This window comes from Notechis scutatus, chromosome 1, assembly GCF_049901735.1.
Source record: "Notechis scutatus isolate UNSWTSFEM ecotype Mainland chromosome 1, rNotScu1.2, whole genome shotgun sequence".
Taxonomy (NCBI): domain Eukaryota; kingdom Metazoa; phylum Chordata; class Lepidosauria; order Squamata; family Elapidae; genus Notechis; species Notechis scutatus.
Genome location: NC_142009.1, coordinates 9,907,301 through 9,924,849, shown reverse-complemented (window position 1 = coordinate 9,924,849; position 17,549 = coordinate 9,907,301). Strand labels below are relative to the sequence as shown.

At 44.6% G+C, this 17,549-nt stretch overlaps 1 protein-coding gene across 2 annotated transcripts in view; it reads right to left on the bottom strand.

The window, feature by feature from the left end:
- AATF (apoptosis antagonizing transcription factor) overlaps positions 1 to 17,549 on the bottom strand; it is a 109,431-nt gene that overhangs the window by 57,079 nt on the left and 34,803 nt on the right. For both annotated transcript variants that reach the window (XM_026680472.2, XM_087956561.1), the window contains exons 5-6: positions 5,482 to 5,593; positions 2,252 to 2,450 (exon numbers count right to left, since the gene is read on the bottom strand). In XM_026680472.2, the coding sequence (XP_026536257.1) occupies positions 2,252 to 2,450; positions 5,482 to 5,593 (311 nt within the window). The remainder of the gene's footprint in view (positions 1 to 2,251; positions 2,451 to 5,481; positions 5,594 to 17,549) is intronic.

Below are 17,549 nucleotides of genomic sequence, written 5' to 3'. Positions count from 1 at the left end.
CTATCTATCCATCCATCTAATCTATATATCTATATATCTATATCTATCTATAAATCTATTCATCTATCTATCTATCTATCTATCTTATCTATATATCTATATCTATCTATAAATCTATCTATCTATCTATCTATCTATCCATCCATCCATCTATCTAATCTATATATCTATATCTATCTATAAATCAATCTATAAATCAATCTATAAATCAATCAATCAATCTATCTATCTATCATCTATCTATCTATCTATCTATCTATCTATCTATCTATCTATCTATCTAATCTATATATCTATATCTATCTATAAATCTATCTATCTATCTATCTATCTATCTATCTATCTATCTATCCATCCATCCATCTATCTAATCTATATATCTATATCTATCTATAAATCAATCAATCAATCAATCAATCTTTCAATCTATCTATCCATCTATTCCATCTATCTATCTATCTATCTATCTATCTATCTATCTATCTATCTATCTATCTAATCTATATATCTATAAATCAATCTATAAATCAATCTATAAATCAATCTATCTATCTATCTATCTATCATCTATCTATCTATCTATCTATCTATCTATATCTATCTATCTATCTATCATCTATCTATCTATCTATCTATCTATCTATCTATCTATCTATCTATCTATCTATCTATCTATCTATCTATCTAATCTATATATCTATAAATCAATCTATAAATCAATCTATCTATCTATCTATCTATCTATCTATCTATCTATCTATCTATCTATCTATCTATCTGTCAGTCTGTCTGTCTGTCTGTCTATCTATCTATCTATCATCTATCTATCTATCTATCTATCTATCTATCTATCTATATATATCTATCTATCTATCTATAAATCTATCTATCTATCTATCCATCCATCCATCTATCTATCTATCTATATCTATCTATAAATCAATCAATCAATCTATCTATCTATCTATCTATCTATCTATCTATCTATCTATCTATCTATCTATCTATCCATCCATCCATCCATCCATCCATCCATCCATCCGTGGGTTGGAGACCACTACTGGGCCATGGCCAATTGGCCACTGGGCTGCATGAGTGGCCCCACCTGCGACAGCGTCGCTCCGAGCATCGCAGGCGCCAGCAGCCCCACTCACATGGGTGATCACGGCCCCACTCGCGTGGGCACTTGCAGCCCACTCAAGGTGAGCGTTGCTGTGTTGTGGGCACTTGTGGCCCATTCACGCAAGGCTCTTCGCGGATGCTCGTGGCCTCACTTGCGCGAGCAACAGGAGCACAAACATGTGCCTCTCCCTCCCCACTAAGCCATCCCCTCAGTACCCCTTTCCCCCACTTTGGACTGCCAACCCGGAAAAGTTGGGGAACTCTGGTGTAAGTAACTCACGGTGGCAAACGTACCTCTTGCCTCCTCCTAGTTTCCCCACAACAGCTCTGTGAGCTGTGGGTTGGGCTGAGAAAGAGTGACTGGCCCAAAGTCACCCAATCGGCTGTCATACCCAAGGTGAGTCTAGAACAGGGGCCTGCAACCTTGGCAACTTTAAGCCTGGTGGACTTCAATTCCCAGAATTCCAAAGCCAGCTGGCTGGGGAATTCTGGGAGTTGAAGTCCGCCAGCCTTAAAGTTGCCAAGGTTGCAGGCCCCTGGTTTAAATGGAAGGGAGAGTGCTTGGGTTCCTTGGGTTAATGCTATTAAAACAGCTGCTTAACATGCAGTTGTAATATTGAGATTATTTTCTAAACCAGGGGTCCCCAACCTTAGCAACGTCAAGACTTGTGGACTTCAACTTCCAGAATTCCTCAGCCGGAAAAGCTAGCTGAGGAATTCTGGGAGTTGAAGTCCGCCAGCCTTAAAGTTGCCAAGGTTGCAGACCCTTGGACTAGAATTCACAGTTCCTTGGTGATTGACCCAAAGGCAGCCAGTCAGTTTTCATGCCAAGGCAAGAACACAACTCCAAGTCTCCTGGTGATTGGCCCAAAGTCACCCAGCCAACTTTCATGCCTACGGCAGAACTGGAACTCACGGGCTCCTGGTGACTGGCCCCAAAGTCACCCAGCTAGCTTTCATGCCTAAGGCGGGACCAGAACTCAAGAGTCTCCTTCTGGATTGGCCCAAAGTCACCCAGGAAGCTTTGGTGCCTTAGGCGGGACTAGAACTCAAAATTCACCAGGCTTCTTGCTGGTGAGTTCATACCATGCCTGACTCCTCAGCACCTCTACAGAGAAGACATACTTGCCTTGCCCAGTTTGCCAGAAGCCAGTTTGGTCCTGTCGTGCCACTTCTGTAGGGTGTTGTTTCTGTAGACCCGAAACTCCGCAAACCTCTTGGATGCGAATTCGGGGTAGTCCTCCATCTCCAGCTTCCGTTTGGGCAGCCTCCGCACAACCCTCTTCCCTTCCTCAGCTTCATCGCTGCCACTTGAGATCTCTTCATCGCTGACAATAAAGATGGTGGTGTAATTAGCCTACAGAGTTTTCCGAGCATCTCCTGATCGCTTCCTTTCTTTAGTACGGTTTTATCACCATACCTGGTTAGCAACAGGCAACCTAAGAGCAAGGCTGTCAAACTGAAGCAATGGATGGAAACTAATCAAGGAGAGAAGCAACCTGTTGTTTTTTTTTCAAGAGGCAACGGGACGTTCTGGTTTTTCTTTGAAGACGTTTCACTTCTCATCCAAAAAGCTTCTTCAACTCTTCAACCATTCTTCATATAAAGAATGGTTTCTGGAATTGGGCATGTCTAAATTTAAAAGGACGAGGGGTGACATGATAGCAGTCTTCCAATATCTCAAGGGTTGCCACAAAGAAGAGGGGGTCAAGCTATTCTCCAAAGCACCTGAAGGCAAGGCAAGAAGCGATGGGTGGAAACTAATCAGGGAAAAAAGCAACCTTAGAACTAAGGATAAATTTCCTGACAGACAGAACAATTAATCAGTGGAAGAATTTGCCTTCATAAGTTGTGAATTCTCCAACACTGAAAGTTTTTTAAGAAAGAGATTGGATAACCATTTGTCTGAAGTGGTACAGGTAGTCCCCGAGTTATGACGTCCAAATTTCTGTCACTAAGTTAAGTGAGACAGTTATGTTAATTTTGCCCCATTTCATGACATTTCTTGCCACAGTTGTTAAGTGAATCACTGCAGTTAAGTTAATAACTCATCAGGTCACAAAAGGGGATTTTGTGACTCCAGGACACTGCAACCGTCATAACTACAAGTCAGTTGCCAAGTGTCTGAATTTTCGGTCACATTCTGCAATGATCGTAAGTGTGAAAAACGGTCATAAGTCACTTTTTTCAATGCCGTTGTGACTTCTAAGAGTCACTAAACGAATTGCTGTTAAGTCGAGGACTACCTGTATAGAGTTTCCTGCGTGAGCAGGGGATTGGACTAGAAGACCTCCAAGGTCCCTTCCAACTCGGTTACTCTGTCAAAGCGGCGGATTTATCCTTTGCTGCTTCAGATCATCTTGGCCTTCAATGGTATACTGCCCCTGAATATGGCATTTCCATTTAGCCTTATGGTCAACAGACGCTGATTGCATTTCCCCCCCTCCTCTATGAATAGCTAATCCCCCGTTAAAGCCATGTAATCACACAGGCAGATAATACCCTATGAAATGGGAACAAGCCTTTCGACAGCTCTGAACCTTATCCCTGGATAAGCCTTAGGCCTAATGCAAAAGGGAGAATGTATGTATGTATGTATGTGTGTATGTATGTATGTATGTATGTATGTATGTATGTATGCATGCATGCATGCATGTATGGTATTCAGCTTTGTTCAGCTATTTTCCCACGTCATTATAGTTGTGCTTTTAAAGTTGCAGCAACATTTCGGCAGAATCTCATCTGCCATCATCAGGCTTCTGTATTGTGTTCGGCTGTTCATCTGTATTGTGTTCAGACGAACACAATACAGAAGCCTGATAATGGCAGATGAGATTCTGCAAAAACGTTGCTACAACTTTAAAGCACAACTATAATGACGTGGGAAAATACCCGAACAAAGCTGAATACCATACATATAAATACCTGCAAAAACTTAAGAAAACAGAGATAGATATATAGATACATACATACATACATAGGGATGGGTGATGGGATGGATATATATACACACACACACACACACAGTATAAGTGGGCAAGCGAGGTATGATTTCAGAAGCCTCATCGTGGCCTTCCAGTGCCCCCCCAAATCAAGACATTGGTGTTGCCAGATGTTTTCTGAATCGGCTCTTTTTTGGCCTCAGCCAACATGGCCACTTACGACCGGGGGTCTATGTTTAAATCGGGGTGGGGGCCACTATGGCAAATTTTACAATGTGTGGACTTCAACTCCCAAGAATTCCTTACATGAAATTAAATTTCAATTTCTCTTAAACTAGCTTAAATGAGGCTCTAGAAAGAGTGCAGAGAAGAGCAACCAAGAGGATTAGGGGGCTGGAGGCTAAAACATACCATGAACAGTTGCAGGAACTGGGCCTGGCTAGTCTAGGGAAGAGAAGGACCAGGGGAGACATGCAGTGGTGGGATTCAATTTTTTTTTTACTACCAGTTATGTGGGCGTGGCTTGGTGGGCATAGCTTGGTGGGCTTGGCAGGGGAAGGTTATTGCAAAATCCCATTCCCACCGCACTAACCTGCTTTCCAGCTCCGTTCTCCTGTGCAGGGCAACAAAAGGAGACCCAGCCAATCAGCTGGGACTCGGAAGGCAGAGAAGAGATGGGGGCGGGGCCAGTCAGAGGTGGTATTTGCTGGTTCCCCGAACTACTCAAAATTTCCACGACCGGTTCTCCAGAACTGGTCAGAACCTGCCGAATACCCACCTCTGGAGACATGATGGCAACGTTTCAATGTTTGAGGGGCTGCCACAGAGAGGAAGGGGGTTAAGCTATTTTCCAAGGCACCTGAAGGCCAGACAAGGAATAATGGATGGAAACTGAACAAGGAGAGATTCAACCTAGAAATAAAGGAGAAATTTTCTGACAGGGAAAACAATCAACCAATGGAACAGAAGTTGCCCTCGGAAGTTGTGGGAGCTTCATCACTGGAGGCTTTCAAGAAGAGATTGGACTGCCATCTGTCAGAAATGGTGTAGGGTCTCCTGCTTGGGCAGGGGGTTGGACTACATGACCTAGATTGGTCCCTTCCAACTCTATTAATCTGTTCACTTGCCTGTAGCTTCGGGGTTGCACCACCAGATGCCGGACAGGCCTACGTCAATGGGGAAGCCGGGTTTACTTAACCATCGTGTTACTCACTTAACAGCTGCGACAATTGACTTAACAACATTGGCAGGAAAGGTGGCATGATGGGGTGAAGTTTACTTAACAACCAACTTGCTTAGCAACAGAAAGTTTTTTGGGCTCAACCCCTATCTCATTTTTTTCCCTGCCCTCCTCCCCAATGTTGGAAAGGTGTTTTGTGGCCCGTTTCCCAGCCGTTGCCAACGCTGCCCTCTTTACCTCTCCTTTTTCTTCTCTCCTGCTACCAAATGTCTGGTCCCCGAGTTCTGGTGCCACAGCTCATCCTGAAGATCCACCAAGCTTCTCAGCAAAGCCTTTAACGCTTTGTAACCTGTGGGGCAAAAGGAGAAAGGGCCTTAAGAAGACTCTCTGCAAGGAATGCCACACCTTTGATAGGAGAAGGGGATGTTGAGAACCTGACAGGTTGGGCATGGCCCGGAGGAAGATCTCTCTACCCCTGAAAGTCTGTAAAAATTCTCGGCCATCCAGGTCAGTGGTTGCCAACCAGTGGGCCAGGGACCACTGGTGGTCTGCGAGGAAATTTTGGTGGTCCGCAGAGAAATGTCGCCCCCCCCCCCAAAGCACACCCCAAAGCAATTGTGTGCGGGAACACAATGCTGCACCGCCCACATGGCTCGCGGGAACACAAGGCTTGCATCGCTTGCATTAAGAACAACATGAGGTAGTGAGGGGAGGGGGAAAGGGTGGAGGGGGGGGAACTTGCCCCACACGCCTCGCCTGGCCACTAGGCTGCTTCTTTCTTCTTCTGCTTTTGGCTGCACGCAAGCCTCGGGACCCTGCAAGGCATCCTGCTCCAAGAGGCTGCGCCGGCATGACAAGCCTCACAAAGACTCATTTCTGACGGAGTTTGGGGGAGGGAAAGAAAGATTTCTGCTGCTTCTGCTGCTTTCCTTGCATGAAGCCAAAAGTCTCTCTTTCTAACCCGCTGAGAACGGAGCTGGAGATGGTATTCTGTGATGGGAAGAAAACAGGGTGGGGAATTTTCTTGCAGACTTTTTGGGGGATTTTTCCAGGGTCTCTGGTCCTCGGGATTTAAAATTATGAGTTTGATGGTCCCAAGGTCCAAAAGGTTGGCGACCCCTGATCATGGTTGTCCCATATGAACACCCTGTCAGCGTTCCAGCAAACCCTCCATTCGAGCCAATAACTCCGAGACAGACATCTTCTCAAAGGTTCCTTTTATTTTGTATAGTAAACTCGCACAACTGTGGAATCCCAAATCTGAAAGTTCTGGGCTTCCTTACAATAAGTAAAAACTACAAAATCCATCCCCTGCATCCATCATCACATCACATGGCTCCAATCACCATCCGTCCCAAGTTAAGATTTCCTCTCAGTTATGTGCAACACAACCTGACCTTGAATCAGAAAAAGAATGTTATTATGTCTAACTAGATATACTCCAGTAAATTCCCCCCTCCCACTTTCCCAGGCTCAAAATGTGGCAGCGTGGGAGCATCTGGTCTCAATATGGCTTCCAAAGCTGACACATCCTTTGGGATGAACACTCTTTGAATGGTGTGGGAGTAGGAATGGATTTCCACACAAAAAAATTGCAGATGACAGAATCCAGAAGCACTACTCAGGTGATCCTGAGGACACAGATAAACCTCCTGTCAGGATTCCGGCAGTTACCCCAATTAAATCATGAGTCTCGAGCCAAACTTCCAAAAGTAAACAGAATTTATTGGGAGTTAACATGCTCCCTCCAAGCTACCCTCATAGAATAATTTTTTCTTCTTGTATACATCCTTTTTAAAACACTACATTTCTTTAACTATCTCTTAACAACAGATAACAAAACTTAATTTTCCTTTATATATAATTGTAAAATATTATAGAAAGCGTATTTGAGTAGTTCAGATTCTTGCAGAGAATGTTGGCATGCAAGTAACCTATAGTCACTTGAACCGCCTTGTTTCCTGATTTCTTGTGCCTGACCAGGCTCAATTATTGTCCCATAAGTCAGGACTACCTGTAGTTCATCCTAGGCTACCTGTACATGCTTCTTATCTGGACTGCCTCGCCAAGCTGACAACTTCCTCAGAAGAATTCTGGAATGGCCAATTATCGTAAAGGAAGTTGACAGAGAATGGAAACCTTTTGAGGAAAGAAAACACAAAAGGCTGCCTCCCACTAAATTAGATCACTTGTCTCATAGCTCCGCATCACAAGTAGCTCCCGAACCTCTTATGAAGAACTCGGGCCTCAAACTATTAAACTGGAACAAAAATTATTAAGCTGGTTTGAAAGAGGAGTCAAAGAAGCCACCTATGTTCAAATTGAGCGGCCCTCTCTCAACAGAGAAGGAGGGAAAGGACATCATCTATCTCCTGTTTACAACACAGCCCTTTCAACAGTTCCAGGAAGGCTCCATACTCATTTGCACCACTCAGGTGACCCTGAGGACACAGATAAACCTCCAGGTGGCCTCAATGACTCTGTAAAACAACGCAAATGATCAGCTGTCTGCAAGGAATATAAAACCTTCCATTCCCCACCATCCAGTCAGAGCTGAAGAAGCTTCTTGGATGAGAAGTGAAACACCTTCAAAAGAAAAACAAGTCCAGTTGCCTCTTGAAAAAAGCACCTTTGGGACAACCATGACCTGGATAACTGAGAATCTCCATAGACCTATTAAACTGGAACAAGGTTTCTTAAACTTTCCAACTTTGAGATATTTGGATTTCAACTCCCAGAAGTCTCTAGCCAGCTGGAGACTTCTGGGAGTTGAAGTCCACCCATCTCAAGTTGCCAAGGGTGAGAAACACTGAATAGACAAACGTGAGATCCAATGAAGGACTTTCTGTATCTAAGAAACATGCAATCTTGATGAATAAGTGGAAGGGTTTGCAAAGCCTAAGAAACTCCTTTGAGCCATAAGCTCTGACAGGAGATTCTGGAAATGGAAGGTGTGGCCTTCTCCATGGAAAGAAATACTATTTCCCAAATTAGGGGTCCTTCCATGCTGCCATTAGGGGAAATGGACAGACTTGGTTGCTTATATTTTAAATCTAGAAGTCTTCCACAAGCCACGTTTCTGGATTAGCGGTAAGAAAACAGTCCAGTACACACTTCCCATTTATCCTGTGCCTGCCTCCCTCCTTCTTGCCAGCTTTAGCAAATCAAAAAGAGCAGCCTATTCATTCCAAACAGTGGTTTAGCCAGAGACAAGGCGGCCACAAAAGAAGGTATCATATCACCGTGCGGGAGGAATGGCAGGCAAGCTTTCCAGAGGAACAAAGCCAAGATAAAGTGGGGGAATTATTTTTGGCTATCAAGCACATTACATATTTATTCCTGAATGGTGAAGGCACTGGAGATGTATTAAAGGGGGAAGGGGAGAAGGGGGCATCCCTGCCGCTGACAACTGGCACATGCAGAGAGACAGCAACGTATGTATTACTTCTGCTCTGGGTGCCAGTTTCTGAAAGGGCTATGAGAGAGGGAGTGAGCTGCTGTATTACACCTGCTAATATTGTGGCCTATGGGCCTACAGACTGGGATGTTGGGGAAATAGTCGTCTTATTTAGATGAGCAACAAAGATGATTAAGGGAACGGAGGCTAAAACACATCTATGGAGATTCTCGGTCATTTTTTCCCCAAGAGGCAATTAGACTTTCTGCTTTTTCTTTGAAGACCTTTCGCTTCTCATCCAAGAAGCTTCTTCCGCTCTTCAACTGTTCTTTGTATAAAGAACGGTTGCTGGAATTGGGTGTGTCTAGTTTAGAAGGACTAGGGGCGACATGATAGCAGTGTTCCAATAGCTCAGGGGTTGCCACAAAGAAGAGGGTGTCAAGCTATTCTCCAAAGCCCCTGAAGGCAGGGCAAGAAGCAATGGATGGAAACTAATCAAGGAGAGAAGCAACCTGAAAATAAGGAGGAATTTCCTGACAGTTGGGACAATTAACCAGTGGAACGACTTGCCTCCAGAAGGTGTCAAACTCAAGGCCCGCGGGCTGCATCCGGCCTGCGAAGTGGTTAGATCTGGCCTGTGGGGTTGCCCTGGAAACAGTGGAGGACCGGCTCCTAGCACCTCGGCCCCAGCCCAGGTCAGCTGGGTGCTGATCTACAACTTGGAGGCGGCCATTCAGGTTGGAACGCAGTCAGATCCACGGGCCTGCCCTGGAGCTGGCAAGGGGCCGCCCCCAACCTCGCCCTCTGGGCGCGTGCTGGAGTCAATAGATTCCCCCAGCCCCGCCTGGGCCACTACAGGCACCCCCCCAATATGAGCGACATCAAGTTGGCCATGCCCACCTCAGCCTCACCCCCCCTGCCCCCCCCCAAGGTCAACCACAATCCTGATGTGGCCCTCAATAAAATCAAGTTTGACACCCCTGGACTACCCTGTTTCCCTGAAAATACGACCTACCCTGAAAGTAAGTCCTAGCTTGGTTTTTCCCCATGTGCACCCAATATAAGCCCTACCCCCCAAAATAAGCCCTAATAGAATTCTTTTATTGGCCAAGTATGATTGGGCACACAAGGAATTTGTCTTGGTGCAATTAAGATCCTGCTCACTCCGGAGTGCACAGGTAAAAATTAAGCTAGGATGTTTTGGACAGTTGTAGCCAGGCCTCGCACACCCCGACACCTGCCTTGCCGGCCCATTTCTTCTGCAGCCGGCAAGGTTTTCCTAAAGGCCTCTGTAGCTGATAACAAAGCTCCGGATCGATCCAGAGCTCTGTTATTGGCTGCAGAGGCCTTCAGGAAAGCCTAGCCGGCTGTCTGACAGCGAAAAGGAGGCCAAGGGTGACACACGCTAGTGAGGTTAGTCAGTGGGTGACCCCCCCCCCAAAATAAGACCTGGTGCTTTTTTGGGTGGCCAAAAGAAAAAAGAAAAAAAGACAGGGTCTTATTTTGGGGGAAACATGGTAGAAGACCTCCAAGGTCCCTTCCAACTCTGTTATTCTATTCTGTATTAATCTCACGGGAGAATTGCTTATAAGAATAGCTGGTTTTTAACTTAGCAGTTCCACCTCCCTTTTCAAAGTATTTCTCTTGCACTATAGGACAATAACCCTTGCACCACCGTTATTTAAGGATAAGTGTGGATGTCAAGAGGAAGCCTAACCCAAAGCAGCAGAAGAATTAATGGAAGAGGGACGAAGGCAGCCGAGATAGCCTTGGTGCCACACTGACTGCCAAAGGCAGCCAAACCAGCCCTATTCCTGTTATCTCTGCCCGTTGACAGGAGGACATTTTTATTCAATTTTCAAAAGCCCATCTAAGTCTGATGAGTTCTATCTATCAGGGCAAGTCCCGCTGTTTAATTTTACTGCTGGGCCTTTTTATTCCCAGGTTTTCATCTCTTGCATTTTTCCAGGTTTTCTTTATCCTATTGCCTCTTTTATTAAAGACCCTGAGCACTGCATTTAACCCTTAGTCTTTTCGCTGGTGAGATCTCAAGGCGGCTGGAAAGAAAGAAAGAAAGAAAGAAAGAAAGAAAGAAAGAAAGAAAGAAAGAAAGAAAGAAAGAAAGAAAGAAAGAAAAAAGAAAGAAAGGAAGGAAGGAAGGAAGGAAGGAAGGAAGGAAGGAAGGAAGGAAGGAAGGAAGGAAGGAAGGAAGAAAAGAAAGAAGAAAGAAAATTTGAAAAGTCTAAGGGGGAGAAAAGAAACTAAAAACAAAAGATAACCAGAAGCTGAGGGGGGGGGGAATAGCAGGAGGAGAACCAACAAGAGCTAACATGTCATTGATAAGTAAAAATCAAGCTTCCACTAGAATATAAAATAATAGAGATGGAAGGGACCTTAGAGGTCTTCTAGTCCAACCCCCTGCTAGAGCAGGAGAACCTATACGATTTCAGTCAAATGATTGTCCAGTCTCTTTTTGAAAGCCTCCTGTGATGGAGCACCCACAACTTCTGAAGCCCTAGCCCTTTGCAGAACTGTGCCCCACACAGTGCTAAATATGCAGGGAAAAATATGTACATCAGGGGTGTCCAACCTTGGCAACTTTAAGACTGGTGGGCCTCAACTCCTAGAATTCCCCAGCCATTCTGGGAGTTGAAGTCCACAGGTCTTAAAAGTTCTCAAGGCTGGACATCCCTGAGTTAGATCGAGGTTGACAAAAGAATTCATCTGATAGCAACCCCCTGGCTTCCCTTTGCATGAAATGAAAATTCACAGTTCTTACGGTGCCTTCAAAAAAGTACATTCTTCAGTGGGGAATTCTGCAGAATTCTACCCCACTCACCGTGAAATATTGGGAAATTGGCAATTTATTGCGATTGGAGATACCGGAATTGGATCATCGCAAACCAAGGAGTGGAGTTTCCCCTTAACCAGAAAGCTCAACAAGTAACTTGTCCTGTCCTTTATTTTAAGAATAAGCCGCAGAGGAACGGCCTGCTGAAACAGAGCAGAAGCCTTCGTGTTTTAGGGAGGGAACGATAAAAAATATCAAGCGAACTGAGGATGTTTCAGTATGCACCTTAATGTTTCTGGTAAAAACACAGTGATACTGTTCCTTCCTGATTGGGAAACCTGAGGGGGGGAAATACAGGCAGTCCTCAACTTACAGCAGTTCATTTAGTGACTGTTCAAAGTTACAACAGCACTGAAAAAAGGAACTTGTGTGTTTTTCATACTTGCAGCATCCCAGTGGTCACGCAATGCTTGGTAACTACTTCATATTTATGATGGTTGCAGTTGTGGGAAGCCCCACACACAAAGAATGAATTATTTTATGAAATATTAAAAAAGGCAGAATAGTGTGTATTTCCCTAAATGAGAAGTGGAGAAACATGCTCTTGGAGACAGAAAGAGACAGCCCCCAGCAGATATTTTTGTGCCCCGTTAAGAAAGACCGGGCTATCCTATCTACAAAATAAAAAGACCTTCAGCTCCAGGATGATGGGATTAAGACATGACCCTCCAGGACATTATAGGATTAACCCACTAGGAGCAGAACTCACTACATTGCACAATCTCCTAAAGACATTGCATCAGAATCCAAACTTCAGCCAAACCCTAACCCAGACAACCTACAGAGCCAGCTATGTGTCCCTACAACAGCCAATAGAATACATGTTCTTGCACAGGAACAGGAAGCCCAAGTGCAAGTCCAAGATAAGGTATTAATACCCCTCACTCTCAACTCCATGTGGTCAGCTGCCCAGAATCATACATGCTTGGTGGTTTTGTTTCATCAATAAATGGACCTTCTTTCCAATCAGCTGTTGTGGCCCCGATTCCTGAGCCTGTGCTGTTAGAGGAAGAAGACCTGGAAGATGAGGAGGAGGAACTGGGAATGCCTTCCTCCCCAGGACCTTCCTCTCTGGCAATGCCTTCCTCCCTGATAATGAATGCCTCAGGTTTCATCAGACAACCGAGAGGAACAGCCTGAGATTAATCAGGAGGAAGGCATATCGGAGCAGCCCCTGACAGGGAGTCAAGAGGAAGAATGTTGGCTTGATCCTAGGCAGCGTCGTAGGGAGAAACGTGAGCAGCAACGTAGGAGGCGTGGGAGGGTCAGAGAGTGAGCTGAGTCATTGAGCCACACCCCACAGGGGATAAAAGTGGGTGTATTGTCGGCTGGAACTTTGTACGGGACAAAGTTTGATCTTACTTCAGGTTTTCTTTGTGAATGATTTTCGTGGTCTGCCTTGTAATTTTCTGTAAGTAGCTTTTTATTTGTTATCAGTTCGGACTTGGCAGGCAGAGCGTGTTGGAATGCCAAGGACGTTATCAGTTCCAAAGAATTAACTCTGTGAAGTCCGAGCCAGCCTGCCTGCCTGTGTTTGTGTGAGTTTGTACTCTTTCATCTTTTGAGAAAGAAGAAAGGTGAGACAGAACATCAGCCTCCAGCCTCCATTTTGTCTCCAGTGCCTTTCTCCCGGCTTGGAACTGAACCAGAGGGATATTTCTCCCAACACAGTATCCTAGGGTCCTGCGATCCCCTTTTGGGAACTTTTGACAAGCAAAGGCAATGGGGAAGCCAGGTTCACTTAACAACCACATCATTAACTTAATACAGTGGAACCTGTGGTCGCGAACGCTCCTGTTCGTGACCAAATCAGGTGAAGACAAAAAAAAAATCCACCCAATTTTTGAATCGGGTCATGATTCAAAAATCAGGTGGCGAACAAAATCGGTGCGGAAAGATTCCCTTTCTGTGCCGATTTCCCCTTCAGCGCCATTTCTGTTGGACTGCGCGCATATGCAGTTGGTCGTACTTCCAAACACGACCAAATTGGGTTGCGACCAGAGTCTGGGAACGGTATTACCGTCGCGACCTGAAGCTCCACTGTAACTGCAGTGCAGTGATTAGCTTAACAACTGTGGCAAGAAAGGCTGTAAAACGTGGCAAAATTTGTTTAACAACTGTCTCACGTAGCAACAGAAATTTTGGGCTCCATTGTGATCGTAATTCAAGAACTACCTGTATCTACAAGGAGGGGCATTTCATGGTGGTCCAACTCCAGCATGGAGGGTGATGTATTGTATCTCTGAGAAGGTATTTTTAACCTTTGTAAATCTCCTCCCCACATGCATCCGATAAATACCCTGTTTCTCCAACAATACGGCCTCCCCCAATAGGAAGTCCCAGCATGTTTTATAGGCATGAAATGAAATTAAGCCCCTCCCCAAATTAGCAGGCCTCCTAGTAAAATTGTGGGAAGGGATCAGCTGTACATATCTAACTAGAGTACTAATGGACAGGAGGGAAAAAGACACCTAGCTTTTGAAAGACCCGGACTTATTATTTGGACTAGGTAACTGTAAGGATCAGCTGTACATATCTAACTAGAATACTTGGACAGGAGGGAAAAAGTATCTTGCTTTTGGACTATAACTGAGGAAATATCACAAACGTGGATAAAGCTCCTTTCAGATCTTCCCTTAGGAACATGTTACTGAGGCATCGAATACTAACTGATTTGAACATTCAGGAAAAAAAAAAAGAGGGCACAAGTAGTCCTCAACTTACAACCACATCTGACCCCCAAATTTCTGTTGCTAACCGAGACATTTGCTAGGTGAATTTTACCTCCATTTTACAACCTTACTTGCCACAGCTGTTAAGTGAATCACTGCAGTTGTTAAGTTAGTAACCTCACCGCTAAGTGAATCTGGCTTCCCCATTGGCTTCCGCTTGTCAGGAGGGCGCAAAAGGGGATCATGTGACCCCAGGACACATGAAACCCCACGCCAGCCCCCCCCCTCACCCGCCACACTCTCTTGTCATAAAGACAAGTCAGTTGCCAAGCGCCTGGGCTTTGATCACATGACGGCTGCAGCAGTTCTAAGCAGGGGTGGGATGCACATATTTTCACTACTCGTTCTGTGGGCGTGGCCAGGTGGGTGTAACCATGTGACTGGGTGGGCGGGGCTTCTTCCTCTTTTTTTGCAGCACCTTCCACGCTCTGTTTTGGGCCTCCTGGATCTCAGGGAAGCCTCCTGGGAGGCTGTTTTTGTGCTGCCCCCCCGCCGCGCGCTCCATTTGGGGGTTTTTTGGCCTCCTGGGCCTCAGGGAAGCCTCCTGGATGAAGGAGTAAGACAGCGAGGGGGATCCTGGCACAGCTGATCATCAGAACAGCTGATCGTCAGGAGGGGAAAAAAAGAAATACTGGTTCAGCCAAACTGGTAGTTGTTTTTTTTTTACTATCGGTTCGGCCGAACTGGGCCAAGCCGATAGAATACCACCATTGGTTCTAAGTGCAGAAAACAGTCATAAGTCGCTTTTTTCCAGTGCCGCTGTAACTTCAAACGATCACTAAAAGGAATTGTTGTAAATCGAGGACTCGTTGTATTCTTTCAGAGGGAGCCTTCCTCTGTCAGGATTCTAGCAGTTACTCCAATTAAACCATGAGCCCCGAGTCACACTCCCAAAACTAAAAAAGATTTATTTGAAGTTAACATTCTACGTCTAGCATTGACGGGACACGTAAATGTTTTATGAGTTGACATTCTCTTCACCAACTGCTCCAGAACCAAGTTAAAACGTAGGTCAAACACAATGCTTGGTACGTTGGCCCAAGAACAATACTCCTCATTCAAACCCCACGCCAGCCCCCCCCCTTACCCGCCACACTCTCTCCCCCCCCCAGTCACCCCTGACAATTAATCCCCCAAGAAACACGTTTGATTAAATCTTTTCAAGCAAATCCTTTGCTTTGCTTTTGTTAGTTCACTTCTTGTCAACATCTATTAAAATATGCCTTTAATTCTCCCACAATCTTAAAAAACACTGATTCCACTGTCTTCAACTTTAATCAACTGTATGGCCGGCATTTTTCATTTCATAATAATGCGCTGCTTGGAATTCAAGAGGCGAGCTCCACATCAATCATTCTGCGAGAATTTTTCCACTGCAATAAATATGCAAATGAGCAAAAGCCAGTCAGTCGTATTTCAGGCCCGAGTTGCTAGTGTTTTTTTTTTTAAAAAAAGACACAAATTTATTAATTGCCGTTGGCCAGCGGAATCCTATTACTTTGGGCATTGATTGCAAAGCTGTGTGAGTGATTATCGTGCAACTCACGGACCATCCAGGCATGAGGAAAAATTATTAAAGCAAAGGAGAGATGATCAACTCGGAATAACAATAAGCTGTAACATTTTAAGGCCCCTAACTTCGGCAACCGAGAAGATTATGCCACTGCTTTGAAACATCGCCATTCCCAAAGCTTTTGGGCACCTTGTGTCCTTCCTGTGGCCCATCATCTTTCAGCTTTTTGTCAAAACAAGAACAAGCCCGAAGTACTTTCCTCTATCTTTGTATTGGCCACCACAAGGGAAGCAGACGGAAAAGAAAATTCTTGGGTTTTCTTGGAAGTTTCTTGATGAACTCCAGGGAGAGGAAGGAGGAAAATTTTGGCCACTGATGTTCAAGAGATGTATATTTCTGCTTCTAAATACAGGTAGTCCTCAACTTATGACTCAAATTTCTGTTGTTAAGTGAGATATTTGTTAAGGGAGTTTTGCCCCCATTTTACCACCTTTCTTGCCACAGTTGTTAAGTGAATCACTGCAGCTGATAAGTTAGTGATCTGGTTCTTAAGTGAATCTGTCTTCCCCATTGATTTTGCTTGTCAAGAAGGTGTTGTGGTTAGCCGGCAGCAGGTGCAGACAGCTGAGGAGAACGAGGACTCAGATGAGGGGCCAGGACCATTAGGGAGTGGACTGCTGCCTTCAGAGATTGTGGGAGCTGGCAGCAGCGATGAGGAGGTTCCCGAGGGGCCTGTGTCAAGTGCGCTTGCACGAAGGGTTGCTCGGAGGAAAGAGCAGTTACAACAGCACGGGCGGCTCAGGAAGAAGGCTGCAAGGTAATGGCCCCTCCTTCAAGAGGATAAAAGACGGCTGTGAAATTAACCTTCTTTGCAGAAGGCAAAGAAGTTTTGAACTCAGCCTCATGGACATTACAGCTGGTATTTGAAGACTCTTGTAAACTATTTCTTATCTGTTGTTTTTTGTCAGACTTGAAAAAACTTGGCAAGGCTCTTTTTTGTCAGAGCTAATTAGTTGGAAGCAGCCTTTTATCTGTGAAGAAACAAGGATTCTTAGCTGAAACTTAAACAAATTATACTGCTGCCTTCATCTTGTGTTTGCTTTCTGGGGACCAGGTTTGTGGGTCAGAACAGAAGGTTGCAAAAGGGGATCACATCCATGGGACCCAGCAACCGTCATAAATATGAACTGGTGGCCAAGCATCTGAATTTTGATCAGCTGGCCATTTGTGTGATCAAAGTCGTACCTGTGAAAAATGGTCATAACTCACATTTTTCAATGCCGTTATAACTTTGAATGGTCACTAAATGAACTGCTGTAAGGCTAGGACTACCTGTAAAGGTTTCCATGACAGAAACAAGCACTTTTTGAAAGCTCTTTTTTTCCCCCTTCAAAAACTGTTTCAAATTTCCAGGCACCAATGTAAAATACAAAGAGCCAGACATGCTCAACAATAGCAAGACCAGAATATTCTCTTTTTAGATAGATGCTTTATATAGTTTGAAGTTTCTCTCTTCAACAATATGGCCGGATAGAATTAAATATTGTCGTTTTTGGCAGTATGTTCTCCTTGCTCAGGGATTTTTCCTCTCATCTACCGCATTTGTTAAACAAAAATGAAGTACATCATTGCAACAGATTGCCTAGATTAATGATAAAAAGTCTAGATTAAGGAAATAGTTAATCTGTAAAAATCTATGCTTAGGTATGGTTATTGTTATATTATGATGAGCCTGGTTTTGCTGGTAGGATGAAATGGGAAGACACAGTGAAATTTGAAACAAAATCAACAAAATAAATGAAACCATAGGTT